Genomic DNA, 27912 nt, shown 5'->3' with positions numbered 1-27912 from the left:
CAGTTGGTCCTTCTTTGCCAAGGGACGTAAGGATTAAATCTGTATCTTCAGAGTATATATATATATACTCTGAAGATACAGATTTAATCCTTACGTCCCTTGGCAAAGAAGGACCAACTGTATAAGGTCCAACACTTTATTCATAAGGAATCGCCAGGATATATATATATACATTTGAATATCGTACAGGTTGTGTTCTTAATATCGCTCTTGAATTCAACAATCTGACTCAATGCCACTCTGATTCATAATGACGCTTATCGTACATTACATAACGCCGTCATGAGTTCGACTGACTCCTTCTTCCTTACCTCTCTAGATGGCGTACAATTTCTCTCTCAAGCCTGCACGAACATCTAACCATCCCTGGCATAACGAGCGACGCCACCGCGACTCAATGGAACGCGCTAAATTTAAATTAAAACATCTAATAAAAGAGATAATATGATTCAATATAAAAGTCTCGTAATGAATGATATAATTATATATCTTTGTGTATCAAGCATCTGTGAAATGTTTCGTATAAACAAATAGCGCAGTAATCTATAAGATAAGAAGTTCATAGATAATCTTTGCGTTATCGTCTTATTTGTGATTCAAATGATTATATCGGAAAGTGTTGTTGTACAATCGTTGAGAGAGACAAGTAAAATTAATTCATGGGCGAAAATGCATAATTGGGCTCTTTCTTGATGATTTCTTGTCTTTGCTTCGAACTCTTCTGCGTAAATATTGCAGTTCTATGACGGGAAGCCTAGATTTTTTATTTCTGCAGGAACACTCGCGTGTCGAGTTTACAAAAACGAGATCTCGCTGTCGTTGAATGTTATGGCTAAAAGTTTTGTTGATGATAACTTAACGACATAACATTATCTGCGAATAACATATCGGCGAATAACATTATCTGCAGTTGGCATTAGTTTTATTTACAGAAGGCACATGAGTGATGAGCACACGACACTGACGCGATCATAACGTTTCGCGGACGCGACGGTCTCTTACGAACTCTTTTTCCTCGCTAGTATATTCGCCGCATCTAATGACAAAACATTTATTTCTCTTCTATGCGGTTATCAGCGATTGCACACACTATTGCTAAATGATTTTTATGGGATAAAATTGCAACTCTTCAAGTTGTCAGAATTATGGTAATTTTTAAAATTAGCGATCGCAGAAAATATAACGGCATGTATAACCTTATTTATATTATTTTGTTTTTATATTAATCTTCTATGTTCATCGTTGCGATCATGTTGATATCACATGAGTATCACATGATCCGAGATAAAGCAATAACTGCAATATAAAAATATTGAAAAAGTGAACACAATTGTTGACAGTTGCGGAGACGCAAAGGCATAGAGTCGTAGAGTAGAACCAAATCGCGGAGCGAGCGAGAAGAAGACTGTTGTTGCGTCGTCACATGTAGAAAAAGAGTGAGTGAAAGCGTCGAGAGGTAAAGTATAAAGTTTTCAAACAAAGCGAAGTCAAGTTCTGGCAAGTACCACTCGTATTTAATAAATTAATTTACGTGGGAACAACGATTTTATTCAATTAAATATTATTTAACCATCTTCAAAGAATTTCCTACAGAATTAAATGCCATTGTTGACGTATACGCTCGATAACCGATTATGACAGAAGTCACAATGACAATATAGAATACGACATTCGTGAAATTTGAAAAAAAGAATTCATTTTCAATTAAGAGAACTTTATATTTTCAGAGGTAATTTTTATATATTTACAACCGATCGCTGTGTACATATATATATACACGTATATGTATACATGTATATACAGAGTGATTCAAAACAACCTTTTAATATTTAATATTTAATAATCCGGCTTATTCAGCCGGATAATTGGACTATTCGGCTATCCAGCCAGATTGTAAAAAGATGGCCGGATAGGTCAGATACATCGTTATGGTCGCCTCAGTGTCGTGTGCTCACCACTCATCCTTCTACTATATACACAAAACCGTGCCAACTGCGCATTTCATCACAGTGTTGCTAGTATTGTTATCTCGAAGGATAGTTGCCGGGTTTCTCTACTTTTTATAATAAGATTGTTCTGAATCACCCTGTATACATATACAGTGTGTCCCATAAATTCGGCAACGGCAAGAAAACTCGGCGGGGAAGCATTTTAGAGAAAAATGTTTCGAATAAAAGTTGTAAGGCTTAAAAAATCGCAATTAATGACAGTAGTTATTTGACTTAAGATGACGTCGCCAAGGTCAGGACAAGGTCAACTTTGCTTTTTTATATAGAAATACATATTTTTTATTACGGCATTTTATTCTACGTGAAAAAGCAAACAACTTTTGTTTGAAAAAATTTTTTATACGACCTCTATTTTCTAAGATATTTACGTAAATATCTACAAAATTATTGGTTTCAATAATTTTTTACTTGAATTCTATCAACTTTACCGAAAAATATCAAGAGATAAAAATTATTTATTTTGTTCTCATAGAGCTCTGAGAATTTTTTCAGAATTTTATATTAATTTTTTAGTACTGCATTTTCTTGCATTTTCTTGAAATACTAAAAAGTTAACACAAAATTCTGAAAAAATTCTCAGAGCTCTTTGAAAACAAAATAAGCAATTTTTATCTCTTAATATTTTTCGGTAAAGTTAATAGAATTCAAGTAAAAAATTATTGAAACCAATAATTTAGATATTTACGTAAATATGTTAGAAAATAGAGGTTGTATAAAAAATTTTTTCAAGCAAAAGTTGTTTGCTTTTTTACGTAGAATAAAATCCTGTAATAAAAAATATGTATTTCTATTTAAAAAAGCAAAGTTGACCTTGTCCTGACCTTGGCGACGTCATCTTAGGTCAAATAACTACTGTCATTAAATTCGACTTTTTAAGTCTTACAACTTTTATTCGAAACATTTTTCTCTAAAATGCTCCCCCGCCGAGTTTTCTTGCCGTTGCCGAACTTATGGGACACACTGTATATACATGTCAACATGATTTTCAATTTTGTTAACTTGAAGTGTTGCAACTTTATTCGATAAAAAAATGTAAGAAGTCTAGAAGTCGAGTGTGTCTACGTCATCTGATGACACCATTTGAGGTCTTCTCGGCGAAGGTCGCGATGCACGCGTATCAGACTGAAATGTCGCTTGTAGTAATAAATATAGTCAGTAAAATACTTTTAATGATATTTATTTGATTAATAGTTTTATAGATAATCGATAAACATTATTGATGATATTTGATAAAAATTTTTAACGATAATTGTTCGAAGATAAACTTTGTTTGCTCACTTAAAAACATCTTATGCAATATTATAGTAGAACTAATCTTTTAGCATGTGGCATTATTATTCTAGTTATTGATCCAGGCTAAATTATTAAATAATCTAATTAATCTCATACGGGGAATATCTGACAATTAACGACGTAACGTACATGCGCAGATAAAACATATCAAACTGAACAGAAAGATCCTCTATCATTTTGAATACTTTGCATTAGTTAATAATTGCGAGCTTATCATGCGTAATATATGCTACGTTCGTTAGATTTTAAAATCCACGTATCAAGTGACTTGCAATTTTTTGCACCCAGAGTCATGTTAACGAACGTACTCATGTGTCACTTATCTTACAATCATATTGAAGACGTGCGACCTTGTGCAATGACAGATGCAAATCAGCGTTTGCTTAACGGTGGTTTACCATGCACGGTTAATTTCGACGGATACCACGACGACGCATATCGTCATCGGTTGTATACGGTTGTATACGGTTTGTGCGAAATAAATAGCAGATGCCCGCTGTCTATTTCCATTTACACCGCGCAATGCGTTTTGCACGGGCTAGATGCTTCAAAACGACGAGCATAAATTGAGGCTATATAAACTTTGCACGGGCTATGTATTCTAAACTACCCAAAAGCGAGAGCTTCGCGTTTACTGTAAACAAATCAATCGTTGACAGCTGCATTTTATTGCACCGCTCACCCGCCACGTGGTGGAAGGAGAGCAGGGAAAAGCGTTTCTGTTTTCACGGGTACACGGTCATAATTATATGTGCACCTGCGGCTCGTGTCGCAGAAATATACATTATCGATGTTAATATATTATTGGGCTTAGTTAATACCACGTTATGGCCGAACCCAATTACTGCAATTAACATAACATTCCTTCGTCCCGCTCTCTTTACCGTACCTCATCGACATACTTCACGGAACCGGAATAAATTTCTCACGTTTGTTTGGCGCAATTTCAACGGGCATTTTTCTCTCCCTCTTTCTTTTTCTCTCTCGCACTCATTATTCGACGGACCGCGCCGATTGACGTTTTCATTCGGTAACGCGCTAGCGAAATAACAACACGTTCTCGCACGCGCCTCCGTAAATGATAAAAAGATGTAACGACGCGCATTAATCAAAATGTTAAATGACGTTGGGATCGTTGGACACGCTTAAAATGGAGGCCGTGCGATAAATCAGATCGCGTCTTTTCTGCGCCGACAAGCTATTGTGCGTTTATTCATTTCCTGAATGCCCGTCCCGGATATTTTGGCCGGGGCCGACACACTCGACGCAGTCCGCGGAACGCGCGCACAATGCGCCCATTTATTTTTACGTAGCGACATTTTCATAACGAAAATGTAACGCGCGATGTTTAGCCGGTCGAGTTTAACTACTATTCTACGCGGAACCGGTGCGATCGGGCGCATTATTATCAAGCGTTTACGAATTTCGCGCTCACGGTGGACCGTGTTTGCACCACATCGACGTCCTCTTCCCCTTCGAAATAATCTCGACGTGTAAAACAGCGTAAAACAGCGTAAAAAAAGAAGAAAATTATCCTAATATTCACGGTTAAACACATTGTTTTCGGCGCAAAACTGACTACAAAATTTTCCTATCGCGAGACTCGAAGGATCGCTTTGTTCTGAAGATATATTCGCGTATTTGACACGTGCTCGAGAAGTACACTAAGATAAACTAATAATCCTCCATTAAGGAGACTCGACGTAATTATCAGCGGTATGGCAATCGAGAGGAGCTCAGAGGCTTTAACACACGCAAGGTAACCCGCGAGAGATCTTTATGTGCATGAAGTACCATATCCAGCTCTTACGAATTACGATCCAGCTTTACGATCCGACGGCTTACGCCCGGCCCATTCAATACACGCTCTCGAAGGACAAGGACGTGTCTCCACAACGATCATAATTCATTGACTACGGCGGATGGAACGCGTTCTACACTACCTCGGTAGTCCTGGCGTTCTGCTCAAAGCCTGCACCGACGTAGATCAACGACGATACTCGTGAGAGGCTGAAAACTAATCAGGATCGAAGGTAACGGATGAGGAAACCTCGCTCCGGCAGATTGTCTCAAATGACGTATGGTACCGTCGGGGACACCACTCAAGACATTTTCCAATACCTATCTCTGGATGCGCCGTGATGTTGTAACGTCGTCAACGGCAGCGACGTCGACAACGACGATGCTGATCGTCATCGTCGTCTGAAACATTCTTATCGTAGCGTTCTTTTTTGCTCAATTCAAGGACGTCAATATGCCACTTCCCATTTTAAATCTACTCTCGACTGAGATCAACGAGTCGCGATATTAGCGTGGAAAGCGTTCTTGAAATCAATGCAAGCCGGTCGCTGCCACTTTTGCGAATTTTCGTCGAATTTATCTTCCGACAACGCATCCTCGAATCGTGGGAAGCCCGGAAGTAGATGATTAGAAATACCATAGGCTGTTTTCTCGCCCTCGCGAAGTTGCGTCGTTAAACAGACTCCTCGCGAGTCATTCGCGTTTGCATTGTGCTCCGTTAATTACGTTCAATTTTTACGGAAAACTCTCCTCCAGAGGTCCTCGAAACTTAGTCTCTCCTCCTTACCCCCGCCCGGCAAACCCGTGCCAACGCGTAAAATCGCTGTCACCTGAATCAATGCCGCCCTTTGGTTGCTTTGGTTCTTTAAACTTTCCTCCGCTTCGGGTTCTTCCTCGGCGTTCACTTCACATCGATTCCCCCGTTCACGCCTCGATGCGTCTCGTTCTTCTCCGGGATGCCATCCACCCTTCTTCCATTTCGTGCCCCCAGTCCCCTCGGCCCCTTCGACTGAAGAGAGAGAGAGAGAGAGAGAGAGAGAGAGAGAGAGAGAGAGAGAGAGAGAGAGAGAGAGAGAGAGAGAGAGAGAGAGAGAGAGAGAGAGAGAGAGAGAGAGAGAGAGAGAGAGAGAGAGAGAGAGAGAGAGAGAGAGAGAGAGAGAGAGAGAGAGAGAGAGAGAGAGAGAGCCGCAGCCGCGAGTTCAAAATGTTACAGCTCATGCGCTCTCTTCCCTACGGAAAACTTGAAAAATGGTCCTGCTTACTGCGAAACTTTTCAAGTAGGTTACCGTTCGCCTACCGTCAGGGTGATTGCGCGGCACCGCGGGCTACATCTTCTCGCTCGCTCGCTCGCTTGCGCTCTTTCCTAGTGGCTAAATAAGTTGATAATTATTTATGACAGTTTCTCCACGTGGTTAAACGGCTGCGATGAATAGTTTGCGTAACTCGTCCTGTCGACCTCACGCGACTCCCTTAGAACTTGCTCTCGAAGTTTCCGCTTCAAGAGCTAATGGTTCAGTGTAATTAACTCGACAACTAATTGCGTAGTGCGCGGTAAACATATATTACATTACGAAAGACGTACTCGCGCCGTGTAAATTATGGCAAGACGTGTGAAAGTCCGCGTAAAGTTTTTCTCTTTCTATTTATGCCGTTATCGTTCAGGATCGCGTTTGTACCTCCGATCTAATCGTGACGAATACATACGCGCCTTCGACGAGATCCCGTCGTTGAAATTGCGAACAAAAATATCTTCGGCATCCAGGATTCCAATCTTCACACGTCATAACTCGTGATAAACGTTTGTTCCTCCTCTCCGCGCCGAGTGCTAACACAATCGTTTTTCGGCGACAGCGTTTCCGCTGTACGGTCACCGGGGTTGCCTGTTGTACCGGGACTTCGAAATCCTACGAACTCGCACATTTCATCCTGTCGCTTGCCAACAACGCACAAATAAGTGCCACGACCACCGTGGAAAAACCCCGTTCGTGCGTATCCACCCTTCGGGAGGAGAGAGACGCGTCGACGAAAGTTGTTTCAGGCGGGGAACAACCGGATAATAAAGCTCTATTGTGTTGATCGCGTCTGAATTACGGAAGGGCCCCGAATCTCATTTCGCGTTATTATGGGCTCACGTGTGATTGGACGTGTGATTAGACATTAATAGACGAACACGTCCCGCGTGTTTGACTAAAGCCGCAGGCTGGTTTCCTTCGACATTATATCGTGTATTCTGAACGGAGCAAGTCGCATCTCATAATCAAAAAGTCCATTAAATTGGCACGCAGCGGATTATAATATAAGAAATAATATTCACACACATTAATCACTATTGTACTTCGTTGTTTTGTGTGAGAAAGGATCGCAACGTCAAGCTGGTTGTCAAAATTCCCTCAAGATATAGACGACGTAATAATAAAGTAATAATCAACAGAACAAGACAACGGATGTAATTTGTTTAAGCACGTCGCTGGCGCATCAATTAATTTGGAAGCGTATTCGCGCCACAGTATCTCGCGTAGAGCGCGATATGCTAACGCGACTGACGTGGTGTTTCATGCGAGTGGGATTTCGTACCTAGAATAAACGGCACCGTCTTAAATTGGTGGTGCATTATACGTTTTCATGTGAAATTCGCAACACGGTATTCAGGGAAAGGAAACGTTCCATTTCCCAGCGCAAAGAGCTCAAAATATTCTACCGCGAGCTCTTGTTTATAGTTTATATATTCGTGATAATATATGTATGCACGCGACGCTGTTGCTAGACCATTACTTCTCAGCAACGAGCTCGCCGCGAGACTCATCGTAAACTTGCGACTCGTTCAAATTCTCCGTCATTGCTGCGTCTTTTACAATTTACGACATGGACCCGCGTCAATTTTTCATCGATACTTCATTCCTTTCTTCTGATCTTAATATCAATTTTTAAATCATGCGACGCTGTGAAGGACGTAAAACCAATTATGTCAGATAAATTGAAGAGACAAATATATCCACTGGAGAAGGAGATCGTATTCGCAATTAATTTTAAGGATATTCGATCTTAAGAATACTCGCTCAGATATTTATCAGCTCATCATTTTAAAGCGAAAAATTCGATTACAGTGACACAGTTGAACCAACGATAATTAGCGGTACCAGCTCGAAATAAAAATACGCGACGAACCACTGGTTCGCATTCCAATTGACCTGTACTGTTGATGCAATCGAATAGTAAGCGTCACCTGATAGAATCGAGTTACAGATAAACGTATCACGAAACCAAAAAAAAAAAAACATAATATATAGCCCAGTATGCTGCCCAGAGCTTCACCCGTTTCTATAATACCGCGTCGTGTTCGCATTTCGTTTCGTCCACTATTCGCGGGGATTATCCTTGCGATGCATTATTCGCTCTGCCATTCCGCGCAGCGACGATATAGCCTTATAAATAATAAGAACGCCGAAATTGCGGGAATAAAGCATCGCCGTAGCCGCGCCGCTGGATAACGCATCGCGCAGATTTTCGCGAGATTGCTCGAACGTGGATTGCGTCTCATAGAATCGGGACAACTTTGCACAGCAGCGTGACGCCATTATCCCTACGACGAAGTATTGTTACAAAGTACGGTTATCACATTTAACGTCGCGCGGCTGCGACGCGTTCCGCCTAGCGTTTACCTGTGCGACGTCGCCCTTGCGAGAGGGAAGTATCTTGTTACGTCTACGTGGGCGATGCATAGACGGGCGTGTGCTCGGTCCTTCCTTCGCTCCTCCGCGCCGTAATCTCCATGCAAACGTCTAACAATGTCGTCGCAGCTACGTCGGATCGCTCGCATATTTTACGCATTCGTGCGTGGCTGCGCGTCTCGTGCGATGTTCCAAGGGGAAATGCGCGTGTCGTCGAAATGCAGGAATTTCAGATTTTGCTCGGAAGACGACGCGCCGAAAAGAATGAAATATCTCGCATCAATTAAACCAGCAATTCTACCCTGTACACAACAAAAAGGTCTGGTTGGGTTAAGCAGATTTCTGGTTGAAATATAAACGAATCACAACATTTCAACTGAAGTTATTAACATTTTGTTCAAGTTAGCTTGGTTCGTTGAGCTTGATTCGTTCATATTTCTGCGGAAATTGGTTAATCCAATTAAACTTCTTTTTTCGTGTGTGTTTGGAATATTTATAACAGGACAGTTACATACAAAACAAATTGAAATAAACTTCACGCGTTCTATATGAAGAAAGAAAAAAAAAGAGCAACGTAAAATCATCGTTTTGATCAATTGAGAAATATAGATCATTATTGCAACACAACTCTAGATATATTTATAAAACAATCTCAAAGTGGAATAAGGGAATGTAGAATCTTGGGGAAAAATAACTATTTATACATATGTACGTATGCGTTAAGTGCAACTTGCGCGTACACCATTTCGTTTCGCTCGTTAGTTAAAACTGAATGAAGCGCGCACTCGTTTGAGGTGTGTAAATAAATTGGCGTCGACGCCATCTCGAACACCTTTAGATTAGTCGGCGAACTTAATTGTTTCTTTTTTCTTCGCCGTTTCTCACCACCGCCGCCGCCGCGCCGCACTTGCATAAATCCCTTCCGGGGAAGATCTAAATTACCGCCCGCGCACGGTAATTACCACAGGATTCGGCAACGCTGTCGGTTTGTTTCCAGTTGCTAGTTGCATAGAGCTAATAACTGCTGTCTCAGTTTTACCCGTCGCGGTGTATACCTTTCTCACCCTGCGTGTTTTCCATCCCCCCCGGTCGCCGTCGACGCTCCGCAGCCTTCTCACTCGGATTCCCACGCTCTGGTCCCTTGGCGCTACGCTGTTGCTGCTCTACACCGCCGTTTTCCAACTCCGTTTCTCGCGCATCGTGTATCCTCGCACCCCTTTCCACGGCTCCATATTGCGCGGCCCGGTTGGCGTGACTCACGATATAGAAGCTAACCGGCCGCAATAACTCTGGCGAAACGTTACGATAGATTCTTCCCGCACCCGTGTCATTATTCCCGCACGTCGCGGTCAATATGCTCGCATTACGGAGAACTTTGGCTCCGTTCTCAACTCGAGGGATAATCCCCCGGAACTTTTACCGGATTCTCGTCGAAAAGCCATCTGTATCAACGGACGAGAGATTGTTTCGCTCGAGAGCGGAGTCCTTGCACGCGCGCGCGATTTCACTCCGTTGGTGACGAAGGATTCTTTATGATTTTCGAATTTATATTTCACTTTCGGTATAATATGAACGAATCTTTTTTTTAGGTCCGCATCCCGCGTAAGAATAAGTCGTTAAAATTTTACTGACGATTAATAAGACCGATTGAGCGGTTTTTAAACTTTTACTCTTTCGACTTTCGCAGCGTTCTTTCGAATTACTAATTAATGCAATTGTGTACGTTTAAATTACGATTCCTACCTACATTGTCATTTTATTATTTATATAGCTCATATATTAATTTGAATAATTCGAATGTATGAGTCAATAAAGAGTCGATATAATCGCTTAACACAAGGAGTCTATTTCATATTTCGAAGTGTCACGTCACCTATATCAAAAAGCATAATGTTGTAACATTAATGTTATTATTAGTTTTACATTAGTTGTGATAAATTGTCTTAAAAGTATCTTGCATTTAATTATTCAATTTTCTCTCTCGTTCTCTCTCTATCTATCTATTGATCTATCTATCTATCTATTTATCTATCTATCGCGCATATGGATTCAACGGAGTTTTAGCATATTAATTTCATATATAATTCATATATAATTTCATAGCATATTAATGTCATTATCGTTTAGTATGAGTCTCTTCTTAAGACGGTCTACCTTAATACCTTAATACATTCTGCTGCCTTATCTCCCATTTAAACGAAGAACAAGCTATGCGAAACTCATAGTTCCACGACAATATTCGAGCGTACAATCCCTTTTGCTGAAAGGATCTCGAGTAATTCCGGTTGCTTGAACGCGTCCTTCCTGCTCGCGCATAATTGAAAGGATATTAATAAGTACAGACTAGTCGGGAGCTGGAGGGGTAGAACGTAAATGAACTTGGCGAAGATATATGTCACGGATCTTATAGAGTATTACGGGGAAGCGCTTGTCTTTCTGATCGCAGTGCCGGCTGTGTTAGAGCGTAGGGTGCTGAAGATTCGCCATTGAAGCCATGCTACGCTCTGGCAAGTAATAGCTTTGTCTTTCTCGCTTCTTCTTCTTTCATTCCTCATTTACCGTTTCCGTTTCTGCCCCTCAGCAAACGTATTCACCGGCTCTGCGACGTGGTGTAATGGACGTGAAAGCTGCCGGAGTAATTAATACCGGCAATTGGATGGAAGATCAACCGGTAAATTGTTTACGAGAAATAAAGATCCTGACGGAATTAGCGTAAGAATCATATCCCTTTCATTGAGGATACACAATACTTGTATCATTTGACAGTTAGAGTAAAGCACAGTAAATGAGACTTTGAAATGAACATAATACCGGAACATTAATCAAAAACGATTACAACGATATTGTACGCTGAGAAAAAAAAAAACTTGAACTGTTTGTAGGATATAAAGTTTATTTCTGTGAAATAAAATTTATATTTGTGGACTAAACTTCTGTCCCATAAATAAATTTTCAAACATTTTTTCTCAATGCATAATCGTGGAAAATGACAATTTTTAGTCTATACATTCGATTTGCAGGTGGTACAATAATTGGATTAACGACTGCTAAACAACACGATATACGTTGTCAAAAGTGATATGAAAAATGTGCAATTGGCGGTCGTTAATTAGCCGTAGGAAAAGATTAACGCTTGCTAAATATTACGTTTAGCGGGATAAATGACGTTTCGTGACCGTCTTGCTCGGACGCATTAAGGCATTATGAACGACTATTCCTCCTTGTAGAGAGACCTACCGGTGCTAAAAGTGAGAAAGTGTTCTTTTTTGGCAATTTTTCACGGGGAGGCGGCGCGACTCGACCGAGTAAATATTCAGTCCCGCGAAACCATGGTGGGCGGGCAGGGGACACCTGGGCTCTCCTTTGTTGCGCGGCAAGGAAATTTTCCGTAATCACAAATGGACTTTAGCCGTTTTTCCCCCGCGTCTCGCGCACCGTCGTGGACGCCCTCGGGCCCGAACCCGGCGAAGGACACGGACTCTTGCAGTCTGTCTCTTTCTTTCTCTCTTTCTCTCTCTCTCTCTCACACACGGAAACGTCTGGCTCGCGCGATTACTCTATCCCGAGGTATTTCCACCGTCCGTCCCGCGAAATCTCGAAAGCGGCATTCGAATGGGGAAGGGAAAACAAATTGTATGGAAAGATGAAACAGTCTTAATGGACTCTTAGAAAGGGAGCGGAATTACGCGGAGGAAGGAAAGGTGGGTTAAGTAAAACGCCACCGGAGCGTCGAACGGCGAAGCCGGTGAGCGCTTCTCGGATCTCGCGAAACTCTCTCCCTCTCTCTCTTTCTCTCCCTTCCTCCTTCTCTTTTTTTTCTTTCGACTGTTGTGCAAAATATTATTCAAAGCGGCGGTGAAAGGACGACGAAGCGTGCAAGAGGTAACAACGAATTGGGAGGAATGGTGAGCGGCGAGGCGTAGGTGGCGGGAATATACCCCTCGCAGCCACCGTTTCCATCCCCATGGCGGCTCTCTCGCTGCGCTAGGCGAACGGGGAGAAGGGGGGAGAGTTGTCTATCCCGCCGCTAACTTCATTTAAGTTTTGATCCTTTTACAGGGTACTCCACGCTAACTTTCCATATCGAGCATTGAAGGAGACACTTTAAAATCTCGAGCGGAAAAGACCATTGAACCCCCCTCTTCCCGGTGGAGCAGGGCGTGGTCGCTGCATCGCATCGCGGTCGTGTGCTTTCTGGACAAGAGATGTATAAGAGAGAGGCAGAGAGAGAGAGAGAAAAGAAGAAGAAGAAGAAAGGAGAATCGGATCTGGACGGAAGAGAGCAGGGGGTTGCGAGAGGCCCGACGACGTGGTAGCGAAAAGCAACGCTCAGTTCGCGACCCTGTAACCGGCGGGGAACTCGACTTTTATTACATCGAGTCGCTGGAAATGAGGCGCAGTTCACCAGATTATACACTGCGCTAAAATGCAGATACAAATTCTCCGCCGAGAACCATGACTCCATTCTTCTCCTCTATTCTTCCGCGTCCTTCTTTTCCATCCTGCTTCCCGCCTGCGGCTACTTCTTCATCATTTTTCTCTTCTCCTACTTCTTTTTTTTTCATTTTTTTCATCGTCATTCGACATCTTTTTTATCTGCTTGCGTTCCTTTTGTTATCCCCCCTTCTACCCGATTACTTGTATTTCACCATTAACTTCGTCGTAAGCCGCGTGCTCCACCATTCTCCGTCGTTAAATCTCTTGCAAAACAGAAAATTCGCGCCTTTTATCTTGCCAGACAGCCGTGCGCTTCTTCTTCGTCATTGTTACGCATCATCCCGGGTGCTGAATGTCACTTCGCACCATCCACCGTGGCGAGACCGCGCGCCAAAGTGGACTGACTCAAGACCATTAAACGCTTTTAACGGCGCTCGCATTCGACCAGCAAGCTTATTACTATTGTTTAAATATCATAAAAGCATTGCATCACGCTCTGCGTCTCTCTCCGTGCGGGGATAATTTTAGATTTCTCCGCTTCAGCGGAATATGACGGATTTTATATTTGTTCACGTTCGTGACGCAGTTTCTGGCATCGCGAGTGATTATTTCCGTGCTTGTAATAACGCTATCGTAATGCGTTGCATCACATAGTGTATCGTGCGTAGTAGGTATCAATCTTATCTTACCGCGGTTGATTAAAATACACTTGGAACGCCAAGAATTCTGTATAGACGACGAAGTCTACGATGTAGTGTATCTTCTCTGCGATACGTCGAGCGGGCTTTGAAACTTCGCTGCAGTTCGCACGGAGTTCCGAGGTGTGCGTTATTGGATACATCACATATCGAAAGCTCTAACATTACTGATATCGATTAAGCCACTGTTCTAAGGATCCTGAAGACGAGCTTCTGGGACGTGTTCAAGGTATTGGAAGCGAAGAATGTGTAGTAGAGAGAAAGAGAGAGAGAGAGAGAGAGAGAGAGAGAGGGGGAGAGAGAAGAGAAACGGGAGACGAATTTTCGTTCATAAAAGAAAGAAATCTCTTAACGTTCTCCACGTCCGGTGTACACGAACGCACACAAGCCACCAGCGTATGTATACGTATACGCCTTCGGGGATCCTTTTGTACCCGTGCCACATTATAGGAGCTGGTGCATTAGACAGAGTAATACGGCTGGAGGAATTCCAATTGCAGCTCGGCCACGTCGTTCGGTTTAACGATTTCGTCGGACTTTAGAGAATACAGGGCGCCGCTGTATAGAGGAGGAATGGGCTTGCGTATAGACCGCTTCGTTGACATGTTTAAAGACCGTCGTACATCTCGCGACCGGCAGAATTGAATGTTGCTTTGGGCCGTACGCAAATGTATCAATATTCATCCGGTTGATACGCCTGTCGCAAAATACAGATATCGCGGCGATATTGTAATAGCGGTATGGGACGCGTTCATTATCGTTACACACCAACATCGTATGCCGTTTATTTCGCGTATATCACTTACGATGCTAATTTTGTCTGCAGAATTGAACTGAAATGTTGTCACGTTAGAACACATTATACAAAAATGTAAAAAGACAAGTTTTATGAAGACGAGAATCGAGTCAACAATATTTTGAAGATATCTTTATTAACGCTGTTTCTTATAAAACGCAGCAACATTCAATTTTTATCGGATACTGTAATTATTAAGATTCCTGATCGTCTGAAAACCTCAGGGATTAATCGATCTCAATCTTTAATGATATTCCGTCATTTTGCGGATCAGCCTGCTTTATCTGTCGTATCGCTATTATATTCTTAATTCTCAGGATTTAATGCCAGAACCTCCTTCTGTCTTATTTTTAACTTTTAAAACACCTATACGGGAGGTTTCTAGTCAATCTATTAGTCTTTGAATAAAGCTAACTCTCTCCGAGAGAGGAGTTAATACCTCCATTTTTACGACACATTTAACACGTCATGCTAGCTCCTCCGCAGCGGCTCGTGGAGGCATTACGGTTGACGAAATTTGGAAATTTGCTGCATTACAAACAGCAGGCTGGTCTAAGGATTCTTCGACTTTTGCGAAATTTTATAATAGGCCTCTAATGCCGGCGTCAGATATATCAGAAGCGATCATTTTAAACCGTTAAGTATAAAATGTTTATTTAGTTAATGTTTATAAGCTTACAATAGCATTTATTTTATTGAACGATATCGAATGTTGTCATTAAAGTCTATCTTAACATTTCTTTCTTTTAAATATTTAAAAATAAATAATTAAAGATTAACTGAATAATTTTCTTGTTATGCTTCCAAGATAATGACTTTACTTATAACCACAAATTGTTATCTTTGAACAGCTACATTTATCTATGAAATGCAGAGTATAATTATATGATCAAACGATCATATAATCCAGAGTGAAGTTCGATCATAATTATGCGAATGCTTTCGTCCGAGTAGAGACACCCTCCCATTTCCAGGAAATACTACGTTTTTCTATCTTTGCCCATTTTCGATTTATAACAAGCTTTAAACTATAAAGTAACCTAGCAACATACTAAACAACATAGAACGCACATATTGAACAACCTACACTCGTATTAAAAAAATTTTTCTCGTCATATTTTAAAAACGTTTGTTGAAAACGAGTATCATATGGCATGACTATTATTATTTACCTATTTGGACGAAAGCATTCGCATATTATGATCGAACTTCCCTCTAGAGTTTGTTTGATTATATAATTAGCTGAATCTCTTTTTATATGTTTCTTATCGTCTCAAGTCACGTCATTTAACACGCTCAAATGTATAAAATTCTAATTTATACATCATAAACTTATTAAATGACGGTGCTTAAAACCGTAAGAGACGTGTGAGAAGAGTTTCAGCGGATTACACGCTTATACGTTTAAGAATAACACACTCGGATTGTTGTTACGCTAGAAAACATTGCATAAAATACGAAAAGGTAAATATGATGATAAAGAGAATCTATCAGTATTTTGAAGATATATTTAGCAAAGGTATATCTTAAGTATATTTTTTATAAAGATATCTCTAAAAAGATATCTATAGGAACGACGATAAGTTTTCATTCCTTTACACGAAGCACAACAACAAATATGATGGCATTGGATACAAAATGTTATCTTATTTAGATACAAATTGAACTTTGGAAATGATTCTTTCCTTCATGTCATATTTCATTTCTTAGAAGATAAGAAGAGATACTTCTTTGCATGTATGTACCAGTAAGTCTCGCTGTAACTATATTTATGATAGTGCACAGTATACATAAGATTATAACATGATACTTAAGTTATTTGTTTAAGAGAGCAAGAGTTCACCTTAAGAGAGCGAGAGTTCGTAGTAGCATGCACTGTCGCCGATAACAAAGTTCTAGAAAACACTTATATAAGAATAATGTAAAGAGCGAGAAGTCTTCATGTGCTGAACTACGATTATAAATTTATAATATACTTCTGCAAAACTTTCTATATATTTAATAAAACATAATTAAATCCAAATAAATATTTTCTTTTTAATACAAATGTATATGTGATTCGAAATTAATTTAAGCTATTCCTTACAATAGTCGACTATCAGTTGTACTTAAATGTTCCATGCCAGTCGGTTAAAAAAGAACAAGATAATAATGATGAAAAAGATTATAGACGACGATCGTGTCTAAGTTCAATGTCGACTTTATTCGTTTATGTTAATATTTGTTTTTCATCGAGATTTTCTTTTTATCTTACGAGATTTTATCGGACGAAATTAATCGCGAAATTTTGAAGTTATATGCATTGACATACTGCCATGATAATTTGAAGATAGCATGTGGTAAAGTTTATTGTTACATGTAATTAATAAAAAAGATCTATTACAACAGTGCATTACAAATCCAAGTGTGTTATTATAGCTCTAATTACATGTTTCCTCATTTAACATGTTTAAATTAAATTAAAATTTATACATCTCTCTTAGGCGTGTTAAATGATGTGACTTAAAATGGTGAGAAACATATAAAAAAAAATTCAGCCGAATTACACGTTTATGTGTTTGAAATAGTACAAATAAATAGTTTGAATTTTTAGTGTGACTTTAGTGCTATTTGCAACATATCAATATATTAATAACTGTTACATTGTTGAATTTAGTTATATTAACACGTTAATATAAGTATTAATACGTTAGTATAAAATAATTAATTAAAAAAAGGAATAATGTGCTTACAGATTGGTATAATTGAACATCTAAGAAACTCAATTATCACAATGTTAATAATGAAATATTAACATAGAACATTTTTAAAAGTATACTTATCAATCAGTTTGAAGCTCTACTAGAAGTCACACCAGATGTCTCTGTATTACTATATATTGCTGTATCGACAGTTCACACACATTTATTTCTGTGCGTCGCGTAGTTACATTGTGTTCATCTTTAACGTCATTGCCGTTTACTCGCGTTCTAGAAAATGTTTTCCACCATATTTTTATTATTTGTTATTGCAGTCATTATTGCATTTGCTTTTCATTATTACCTACATTATTCAAGAGCTGGACGATTGATCAATCAAATACCGGGACCGAAGCTCCTTCCGGTTATTGGAAATTTATTGTTATTACAAGTATCAAGAGGTGAGTAAAAGTTCTTGATATGTTCATTATTAATTAATAGTAGTTTACTAACATTCAACTTACTATTCATTCACGTAAGAAGATACTGAACTTGCATGTATAACATAAAACATTACTATGAACATTACTAACTACATTACTATTACAACTACATTACAATTATTAACATTACATAACTATGAGCCCACTAATGTTTTTTCTCATTTTTATTTATTCTTAACTGCTGTAATTTATTGTACTCACGACTTGTTTAAGTAATGGTATAGTTTCCTCAAAAAAATAAGAATGATAACAATATACATTTCACATATGTATCATTATTTATAATATATTCGCATGTTCTAGAGGGAATCTGGCACCTTCTCCGTCGCCTTGCGAGACAATATTATCCCATTTATAGGTTTTGGGGTTTGCATATAAACTTTGTATCCATCCGTCATCCAGATGATATGGAGGTATTTAAGTAAACAGAAAGATATTTATTCACACATACATACAAGATATTCAGCAATATCTGAATGTGTGCGCTGTGTGTGAGTTTGAATGATACAATAAATTAATATTGCAAACGATTTCACCTTCTATGATTTCAGGTAATATTAAACAACACGAAGCACATTGAAAAAGGGATATTTTATAATTTTCTGCATTCTTGGTTAAACAATGGGCTTCTTACTAGTACAGGTAATAGAATAAAATTAATATAATAATCGCAATTGCGCGCTTTATATCATCGAATACTATACATTAAATATTAAGAACTCATTTCTTTATCCAGATATTCCGATAAAACGAATTTTATTACGAAACACATTTATTATACACATTTTATTATATGAAACACATTTTAATATTAGAAGATATATAACTGTATATACGAGTAGATATAAAATATTTTCTTAGCAGATAAAATTTATTAATTTGTCACAAACTTATTTATCATAAACTTGCATAGAAAAAGTACTAGAAAAAAATCAAGTAGTTATTTGTTCCTTAAAATTAATTCTTTAAATCCAGCATTTATATATTTTTATCAATTAATATCTTGATGACTTGTAGGAAATATCTACTTCAATACACACACGTACGTATGCACGTAGCCACACATACACACATATACACACACAATAATACATTAATTTCTGCATATAAGAAAATCGTTCTTAATTAAAAAAATTTACTGGAATTATGTAATAATCCTTTTTCTTTGTGAAGAAATTTAAAGTTTTAAATTCTGATTTGTCTTTTTCCCAATAAATATCCAGTAAATTTCTAAAATAGAATTTTAATATTCTCAATGTATTAGCTAGGCAAAATACGGAATTTTTACAGCTACTCCTACGTGCTCCCTCGTTAAATTCACTCTTCTGAAGGAAATATAACTAACAAGGAGATGCCACAACCTGCTAAATCGATTTCTGAATGAGACATAGCACGTTCGCTAGCTGCGATGTTAAGCATCAATTGGGATTTGTGCCTTTGTTTATGAAAAATTACAATATAAAATTTGGATTGTGAGATTGTATCATGGATATGGCTTAAAATGGGACTATCCTTCAGCGAGGTGGCGTGGCCGAGCAGACTGAGGCCAAAATTTTTGAGCAGACACGCCGAAAATTTTTGAGCCGGCAGCGAGCATTCGAAATCCGGCGACGAGAGTTATCCTTATGCAGTGTTTTTTTTTTCTTACCTTAGGGCATGTAATTAATGTTTTTCGAATATGATACATTTGTTTTGCATATGTCTCGTTTTTATCTATTAATCAAAAGTAATTAGAGAAGTATCAGGCTTGTTTAACGCAAATACGAATATAGACACGTATTTTGCATTGTTTACAATGCAATATATATTTTAGTACATATTAAAACGTCATGTTTTCTGTTGTATTTAATAAGTTTTTAGTTCTTGTTGAGAGAAGAGAACAAACATACAATCAAACATACAACACGATATTCCGCGTCGAAAAATATAAGTAAACATATAACTTGAAAATAATATCGTTGAAATGTATAGCAATCTACTTGTCGTAGAATGTTTACTTTTATAGGTAAGTTAAAAATATGATCACGAGAATGTACAACTATCCTGATTTATTTACAGGCGATGAAAGTATACATTTGGACATTCGAGGTGATGCTATATGCATACAATCACTTTCTTATTATTTATTATTAGCATTAATAACGTTTTAATATGTACTAAAATATATATTGCATTGTAAGCAATATAAAATACGTGTTTATATTCGTGTTTGCGTTAAACAAGCCTGACACTTGCCTAATTACCTTTGATTAATGGATAAAAACGAGACATATGCAAAACAAATGTATCATATTCGAAAAACATTAATTACATGCCCTAAGGTAAGAAAAAAAAAACACCGCATAAGGATAACTCATCGTCAGGTTTCGAACGCTCGCTGGCGGCTCTAAAATTTTCGACGTGGGAGCCTCTGTCTGCTCCGCCACGCCACCTCGCAAAGACAGTCGCATTTTTAGCCATATCCGTGATACAGTCTCACAATCCAAAATTATATTGTAATTTTTCATAAACAAAGGCCCATTGGCACAAATCCCAATTAGGGTTGATGCTTAACATCGCAGCTAGCGAACGTGCTATGTCTCGTTCAGAAATCGATTTAGCAGGTTGTGGCATCTCCTTGTAAGAACATAGGAATGTCACAGAATAAATTGGCATTAATACATTTTTGAGTTACTTATTTTTATCTTAAAATTATACCACAATCTTACTAAGAGACACTACTCAAAAAACGTTAAATTATCAAGTTGTTACCATTAGGTGAATTTATTTGGGTTATGAATCGGACATGACATGGGATCATATTTTTAAGAATATATTCTTTTCACTGATTTATTCAGTGACGTTCTACCATGTTAAAAAAAAATTTCTTTCCTTTGGAAAACAAAATTTTTTGACTTGTTTCACTTTTGAAGCAAGACTCTGCTATGCTAACTGAAACAAATATTTTATTAATAGTGTGAATAAATGAATTTTACTAATTTTATTTCTGTTTTAGGTGCCAAGTGGCATTCTCGGCGGAAAATGTTAACACCTGCATTCCATTTCAATATACTACGAGAATTCTTTAATATTTTAACTGAAGAGGGTGAACGTATGGTGCAGAAATTAAAAAACGACGGGGTAGTTGAAATGAATCTCGAACCATTTATTTCTGAACATACGCTAAACATAATATGTGGTAAATTACCGTATATTTTCGTCACATAATTGAGAATTTATTTAGTATATTTGAAACTATTGCCTACGATTGTAGAAACTGCCATGGGTACTTCTTTGCACAGTCTCGGTGAAGCTCAAGTAAAATATCGACAGGAGGTTCGCGAAATGGGTCGGTTCTTTATGTATAGGTAAATAATAATTGAAGTATACGATATATGTATTTAGATGAATAGACATAGTCATTAAGATATCATACGAAGAAATATAATTATAATTAAGACATAATTATAATTAATATACAGACACAAACAGTATTCAATCCGCGAATTACGTATGGTCTGATCGACTTCTCAGTCTTAAAAGAAGATTATTTAAATCCCTTAAAATATCGAATATATAAACATTCTAAAAAAATTGAATGTGTTATTGAATCAAAGACCAAACTTATATTCTGATGTTGGCCAGACGATACGCAGTGTGAAAGAAAAAAAGATGATAACAAAAAAAATAATACGAAAAATATAAAGATAATGTATATCTTTTAAGATAGTCAGAATATTAAATCTTACTTGTTATTCACTTCTCGTGGTTATTCAGATTATTAATACTATTAATTTCTCAGATTTATTTTTACCGTTATATATTTATGCCGTTTAGACTCATGAACCCCTGGTTTACTAACGATACGTTATTCGCATTATCGCCTGAGGGCAGAAAACACAAGAAGACAGTACAAAATTTACATGGATTTACTGAAAAAGTATGTAAAAATTAAATTATACTCACCACTCAGAAAACTTCTTAGCGTACGAAATTTAAACGGGAAACTCGTATATAAGTACTGATAAAAAATATTGAAATATTAGTAAAAAAGACAAGATTAGTGAAAACGAGAAGTGGCAATAAGACAAGTAGTAAAATTAACTAATATTTTCTTTCGTTGACATAATTTTTAGATAATTGCGGAAAGAAAAGCTTATCACAAACTCACCAACGATAAGTATTTATACAATATTATAAATAAAGATGCGATGGAAACAGATAACGCAGAAATAGATACAAGTAATTTAGTCACGCTTGAATTTCAACCTCATTTTAATATCGTCATATTATTGCGTAATTATGATATTTCTGTTCCGATTCAGCTCAAAAAAAGCGACTCGCCATGTTAGATCTTCTAATATTAGCTTCGCGGGAAAATCATTTGAGTGATTTGGATATCAGAGAGGAAGTGGATACTTTCATGTTTGAAGTAGGTGTACTCGTGTGATTTTTCTCGACAACCTGACGCATTATATGGATACAACTAATATGTAAACTGATTATAGGGTCATGACACAACATCGTTGTCTATATGTTTTACTCTATTACTGCTAGCGGAACACAAGGATATTCAGGTACTTTTCTCTATAGAAACATAAGATATATAACAGCTTAAAAAGAAGCAACTGATTAATTCTGTTCAATCATTAAGTTGTTAATTAATTCCTGTTAAAAAGGTAAAAGCTTCAAGTATTCGTCGCTGTGTACTTTTTTCATGCATTAATCGAAATTAATCGATTGAATGAAATTAATCAGAAACAACTTACCTTAAAACAAATATAAATATACACGTAGACAATTGTTGAAACAATTTCTTTGTGTATATATGAAAATATCACGGAGCAGCGAGGAATGCAATTTTAATTAGTGTTGGTGATAGGATCGCGTCAGGGAGGAAGTCAATACAGTGATGAAAGAGTGTGAAGGAAAGTTGACTATGACGTCGTTGCAGAATTTATCATATTTAGAAAGATGTTTGAAGGAATCATTGCGGCTGTACCCCAGCGTGCATTCCATAGCACGAATCATTGCCGATGATGTGAAATTACGCGGTAACAGCCATGAATCTTTATGAATATGCAAACATATTTTAAATTTAACGTTTCACAATTATCGTAATTAAATTGAAATGAGATAGCCATGAGTAATATGATTAATTTTTTATATTTTTTAAACGTAGGAATTATCATAATATTTAACTGTCAGGCGAAAATTACATCTGAAGTCAGATTTTGAAAATTTATAATGGCAGGTCCAATATAACGGACCAAAATTCGAAATTTTTTGGAATTTTGTGAATGTGATATATGTTTATGTTTTGATCTATATGTTTCCAGGGTTACTGGATTCAAATCTGAAGTTAGATTGGACTCAGCATTATAAAAAAGCAATGTCACTTTTGTATAATACTAAAATTTTTTCCGCACTTTTTACCGCGATATTGGATCCGTCATTTTAATTTCCAAAATCTGACTTCAGATTTGAATCCAGTAATCCTGAAAACATATAGATTACCACTTTCACAAAATTCCAAAAAAATCTCGAATTTTACTCCGCCATACTGGATCCGCCATTTTGAATTTTCAAAATCTGACTTCAGATTCAAATTTAGCGCTCCCAAGAACCTTCGGAAACCCATGCACAATCAAACCGAATGAAATTTGGCATATTTTCTTTGCGCGTATATGCATCACTGACAGGGAAGGGGTTAATTATAGTTTATAAATTACATCTGCTTATGTAATATATTTTACAGATTCATATGTAATACCGCGCGGAACAATGGTACACCTTAATATCTATGATGTTAATAGAGATCCCAATTTCTGGCCGAATCCCGATGTATTCGATCCAGACAGATTCTTGCCTGAAAAAACGAAAAATCGTCATCCTTATTCGTATCTGCCATTCAGCGCGGGACCACGGAATTGTATAGGTAAGTTTTGCGCGACGCTCACATCTCTACATATGGACAATTTCTAATATACAAATTTTGAATGTGTGTGTGACAGGCCAACGATTCGCTATGTTGGAGTTGAAGGTCATAATAGCTCTTCTCGTGCACAATTTTTACTTGGAACCTATCGATTATCTAAAAGATACCCGGATAATTATTGATCTAATTCTTCGTTCTTACCATATGAATATGCGATTTATCCCAATAGAAAACGCACGTGCTTGAAGTAAGCACGGATTCTATGAGTGTAAAAAACGAATGTAAATACATCGCTAAAATTAAAGAATTGTCGATTTTACCATAATACACACACACACACACACATTTTGTGTATATTTGCTTTTCTATGGGCGCGCACGCACGTGTGTGTGTGTGTGTGTGTGTGCGTGTGTGTGTGTGTCTGAATTAAATATTACGATTATATAGCCTATGTTTTATACATATAAATATTATAAATAGATATAAGTGAATAATGTATGCTCAATAAAAGATTATAATATCATATTTGAGAGAATTTTTCTCTTCAAAGAACAAGTTCGTCTCGTAGTATCATACAAAGTCGCCAAAAGTAACAAAATTTAAAAGAAACACTTATTCTTGTACGAGGATAATATATGACATATAGTGTCTTTGTGTGACAAACCGCATTATAAAATTATAATTTATTTATGCTTTTTATATTTTATATTTAATATATTTAATAGAAACATAATAAGTATAATTTATTTACGCTTTCTACATATTTAATTAAACTTTTATGAAATTATATAGAATTATATAAAATTATGTAGAATTATATATAGAATTAAACTTTATATATATTTAATAAAACATAATTAAATCTAAATAAACTTTTCTTTTTTCAGAAAAAATGTATATGTAACTTAAAATCAAGTTTTTTCTTACAATAGTCGACGGTTAGTTGTACTTGAATGCTCGGTGGTTATCGGTAAAAGAAGAAAAAGGTTATGATAAAAAAAACTATTGATATCAGACGATGATTATATCAAAGTTTAATGTTGATATTCATAATATTAATTTTTTATCGAGACTTTCGTTTTTATCAGTTTTTGTCATACGAGATTAATCACGAAAGATTAAATGTGTTAATATATTGGTTTATAATAATTGGAAGATAGCAGTACAGTTTATCGTCACATGAAATTAATAAAAAGAATTTACAACAAGTACATTACAAAACCAAGTATGTATGTATTATAGCTGAATCTCTTATTATATATACATATTTTCGAATTTAATACGTCCAAACATATTAAATTATAATTTACACATTTGTCTTAAACGTGTTAAATGTCGTGACTGAAAATGATGAAAAGAATGATAAGAAATGGTGAGAAGTGTGTAAAAAAAACTTCAGCCGAATTATACGCTTATGCGTTTGTAAATAACACAATTTCTAATGTAACTGATGCTATTTATAACTATTACGTTGTTGAATTAATACATGTTAATATAACTATTAATACGCTGTTATAAAATAATTAATTAAAAAAGGAATAATGTGCGTAAAGATTGATATAATTAAACACAATACTATACAATACACTCTAATAAACACAATTATCATAATATTGATCATAATGTAAATAAAATATATTAAAAGAAATATTTTTATATAGAGTAGATTTAAAAATGTACTTATCAAAAATTTGATTGATAAGACTTATTAATCAGTTTAGAGCTTACCATATCAGAGTTCACAATTACATTATCTATAGTCCATCGGCAGTTCGCACATACTTATCTTGAAATTTGTACATTGTTCCAACAAGACGCGCAGTTATCGTGAACTTTCGTAAAACCATTTCTGTTTATTGCCGCTTACTGTCGCGTCCAAAAATAATTTACGTCGTAGTTTTATTATTTATTATTACAACCATTCTTGCATTTATTTATAATTATTGTACATCACTCAAGAGCCGGAAGATTGATCGATCAAATACCGGGGCCGAAGACTATTCCGATTTTTGGCAATGTATTGATGTTAAAAACTTCAAGAGGTAAGTATAAGTTCATGATATGTTCATCATTAATTAATAATAGTTCATTAAAGTTCAACTTACTATTTATTTACGTAAGAAGATACTAAGCTTGCGTGTTAACATAAAACTATGAACATTACAGAGAACTGATTTTTTTTCTCCCTTTTATTCATTCTTAATTGCTAATTTATTGCATGTTCGACTTACTAGTAACGGTATAGCGTATTCAAAAGAGTGAAAATAGTAATACATTTACATGTATCGTTATTTATAATATATTTTCACTAGAGAAACTCTGGTGGTTTTTGCGTACCTTTACGGACCAATTTTATCCCATTATTAGATTTTGGGGTTGCCAAGTGCCTGTTATATCCATTCGTCATCCAGATAATCTCGAGGTATTTAAATGAAAGAGAAGATGCAACAATATAAGAGAAAGATATATACCCACACACATACACACACACAACATACATACAAAATGCCCGGCAATTCGCGGCGCAGCCGCGGTGTGCTAATAGAACATATCAACCTGAGCAAAAAGTCCCCATCAGACTTTGCAAAAGTACGCATGGTCGAGCGCGGTTAAGTAGGTAATGACGGCATATATATATGCGAGCGGGTAGAGCGCCTTTTTCCAATGAAGTTTGCAACGTTCAAGCACAATTATAACAGGATATAATAATAAACCGATGAGAATTATATGTTACAACACGACTGTGATTGATCATTCCTCATAAAAAAGAAGAGACTTTCCGTGTATCATATTAATTATATAAAGTCCAATTTTACATCTTATATTGTCGCTTCGGCTCATATTATAATAATCATAATGATTACTATACACGTCTATAATAATTATGTTTAAACGCTGCAAACTTCATTGGGAAAAAGGAGCGCGACTCGCTCGCACATATGTATGCGTCATTACATATTCAGCCGCGTTCGACCACGCGTGCTCCTGTAAAGTCTGCTGCGCAACCCGTCATATTGCTCTGTATATTCGTGCAACACGCTACATGAAACTGTTTGTAAAACGACAAAACGATTATTTAGTTACGTGTGAATTGGAATAATATAATGAATGCACATAATTATATATTCTGTGGTTTCAGGCAATATTTAACAACACCAAGCACATAGAAAAAGCCTGATATACGACATTTTGTGTCCTTGACTAAACATCGGGCTTCTTATCAATACAGATAACATAATAAAATTAATATTATAATCGTATACACGCGTTTTAGCGTTACATCGTCGAGTGTGTACTAGATATTGAGTACTCATCTCTCTATACAGATATTTTGATAAAACATGATTCATTATAATATTAAAAAATATATAACTGTACACATGAGCAGATTAGAATATTTCCTTAGTGATAGATTTGTATTATTCACTTATTCATCATAAACTTACATAGAGAAAAGCACTAACACCAAGTGAACATAATTAATTGTTACTTAACCCTTTTAAATCCAGCAATATTTTTATCGAGCTAAGTGTACCTTGATAGCTTGTGTAGGAAATATCTAATTCAATATAATAATATATTAATTTGTAAATTAATTTTTGGATATAAGTAAATCGTTTTAAATTTAGAAAAAGTATTGTATGCGAAAGTTATTGATATTACTTCTTTTTTATTTTGTATTATTTTCCTTACTTCATAACGCATTATCGCGTGGATAGCGATTATTCCAGTTGCAAAAATTATTCTAGAATTAATCTAAGGTATAATTTTATTTCTGTTTTAAGTGCTAAATGGCACTCACGGCGAAAGATATTAACATCTACCATCCATTTCGATATACCATGACAGTTTGTTAATATTTTAACTGAAGAAGGTGAACGCATGGTGCAGAAATTAAAGAACATCGGCGGGATCGTTGAAATGGATATAGAACCATTTGTTACTGAACATATGTTGAACGCAGAATGCGATAAATCATATATTTTTTTCACATAGTTGTAGAGGAAACTTATTTAGTATATCTGAGAACTGCCTGCATTCTCTGCACTTCTCTACTTAGTCTCGGTGCAGCCCAAGTAAAATATCGACAGGAGGTCCGCCAAATGAGTCGAC

General features: G+C 36.8%; 1 protein-coding gene and 1 pseudogene across 1 annotated transcript in view; both read left to right on the top strand.

Annotated features, from left to right (window-relative positions):
- Positions 1 to 24324, top strand: part of LOC116841991 (cytochrome P450 4C1-like) — a 26150-nt gene extending 1826 nt beyond the window's left edge. Inside the window, exons 2-14 of the mRNA XM_032810605.1 lie at positions 1166 to 1170; positions 17619 to 17840; positions 18186 to 18295; positions 18434 to 18524; positions 20878 to 21060; positions 21136 to 21229; positions 21699 to 21801; positions 21998 to 22103; positions 22187 to 22293; positions 22370 to 22438; positions 22744 to 22915; positions 23620 to 23799; positions 23876 to 24324. Coding sequence (XP_032666496.1) covers positions 17678 to 17840; positions 18186 to 18295; positions 18434 to 18524; positions 20878 to 21060; positions 21136 to 21229; positions 21699 to 21801; positions 21998 to 22103; positions 22187 to 22293; positions 22370 to 22438; positions 22744 to 22915; positions 23620 to 23799; positions 23876 to 24045 — 1548 coding nt within the window. The 5' untranslated portion in view covers positions 1166 to 1170; positions 17619 to 17677 and the 3' untranslated portion in view covers positions 24046 to 24324. The remainder of the gene's footprint in view (positions 1 to 1165; positions 1171 to 17618; positions 17841 to 18185; positions 18296 to 18433; positions 18525 to 20877; positions 21061 to 21135; positions 21230 to 21698; positions 21802 to 21997; positions 22104 to 22186; positions 22294 to 22369; positions 22439 to 22743; positions 22916 to 23619; positions 23800 to 23875) is intronic.
- Positions 24325 to 25340: 1016 nt separating this feature from the next.
- LOC116842031 overlaps positions 25341 to 27912 on the top strand; it is a 4788-nt pseudogene continuing 2216 nt past the window's right edge.

The sequence above is a fragment of the Odontomachus brunneus genome, unplaced genomic scaffold (genome assembly GCF_010583005.1).
Source record: "Odontomachus brunneus isolate Ranch 3 - 2012 unplaced genomic scaffold, Obru_v1 Obru_scaffold_020, whole genome shotgun sequence".
Taxonomy (NCBI): Eukaryota; Metazoa; Arthropoda; class Insecta; order Hymenoptera; family Formicidae; genus Odontomachus; species Odontomachus brunneus.
The sequence above is the reverse complement of the archived record's forward strand: the minus strand, read 5'-3'. Positions and strand labels throughout refer to the sequence as shown.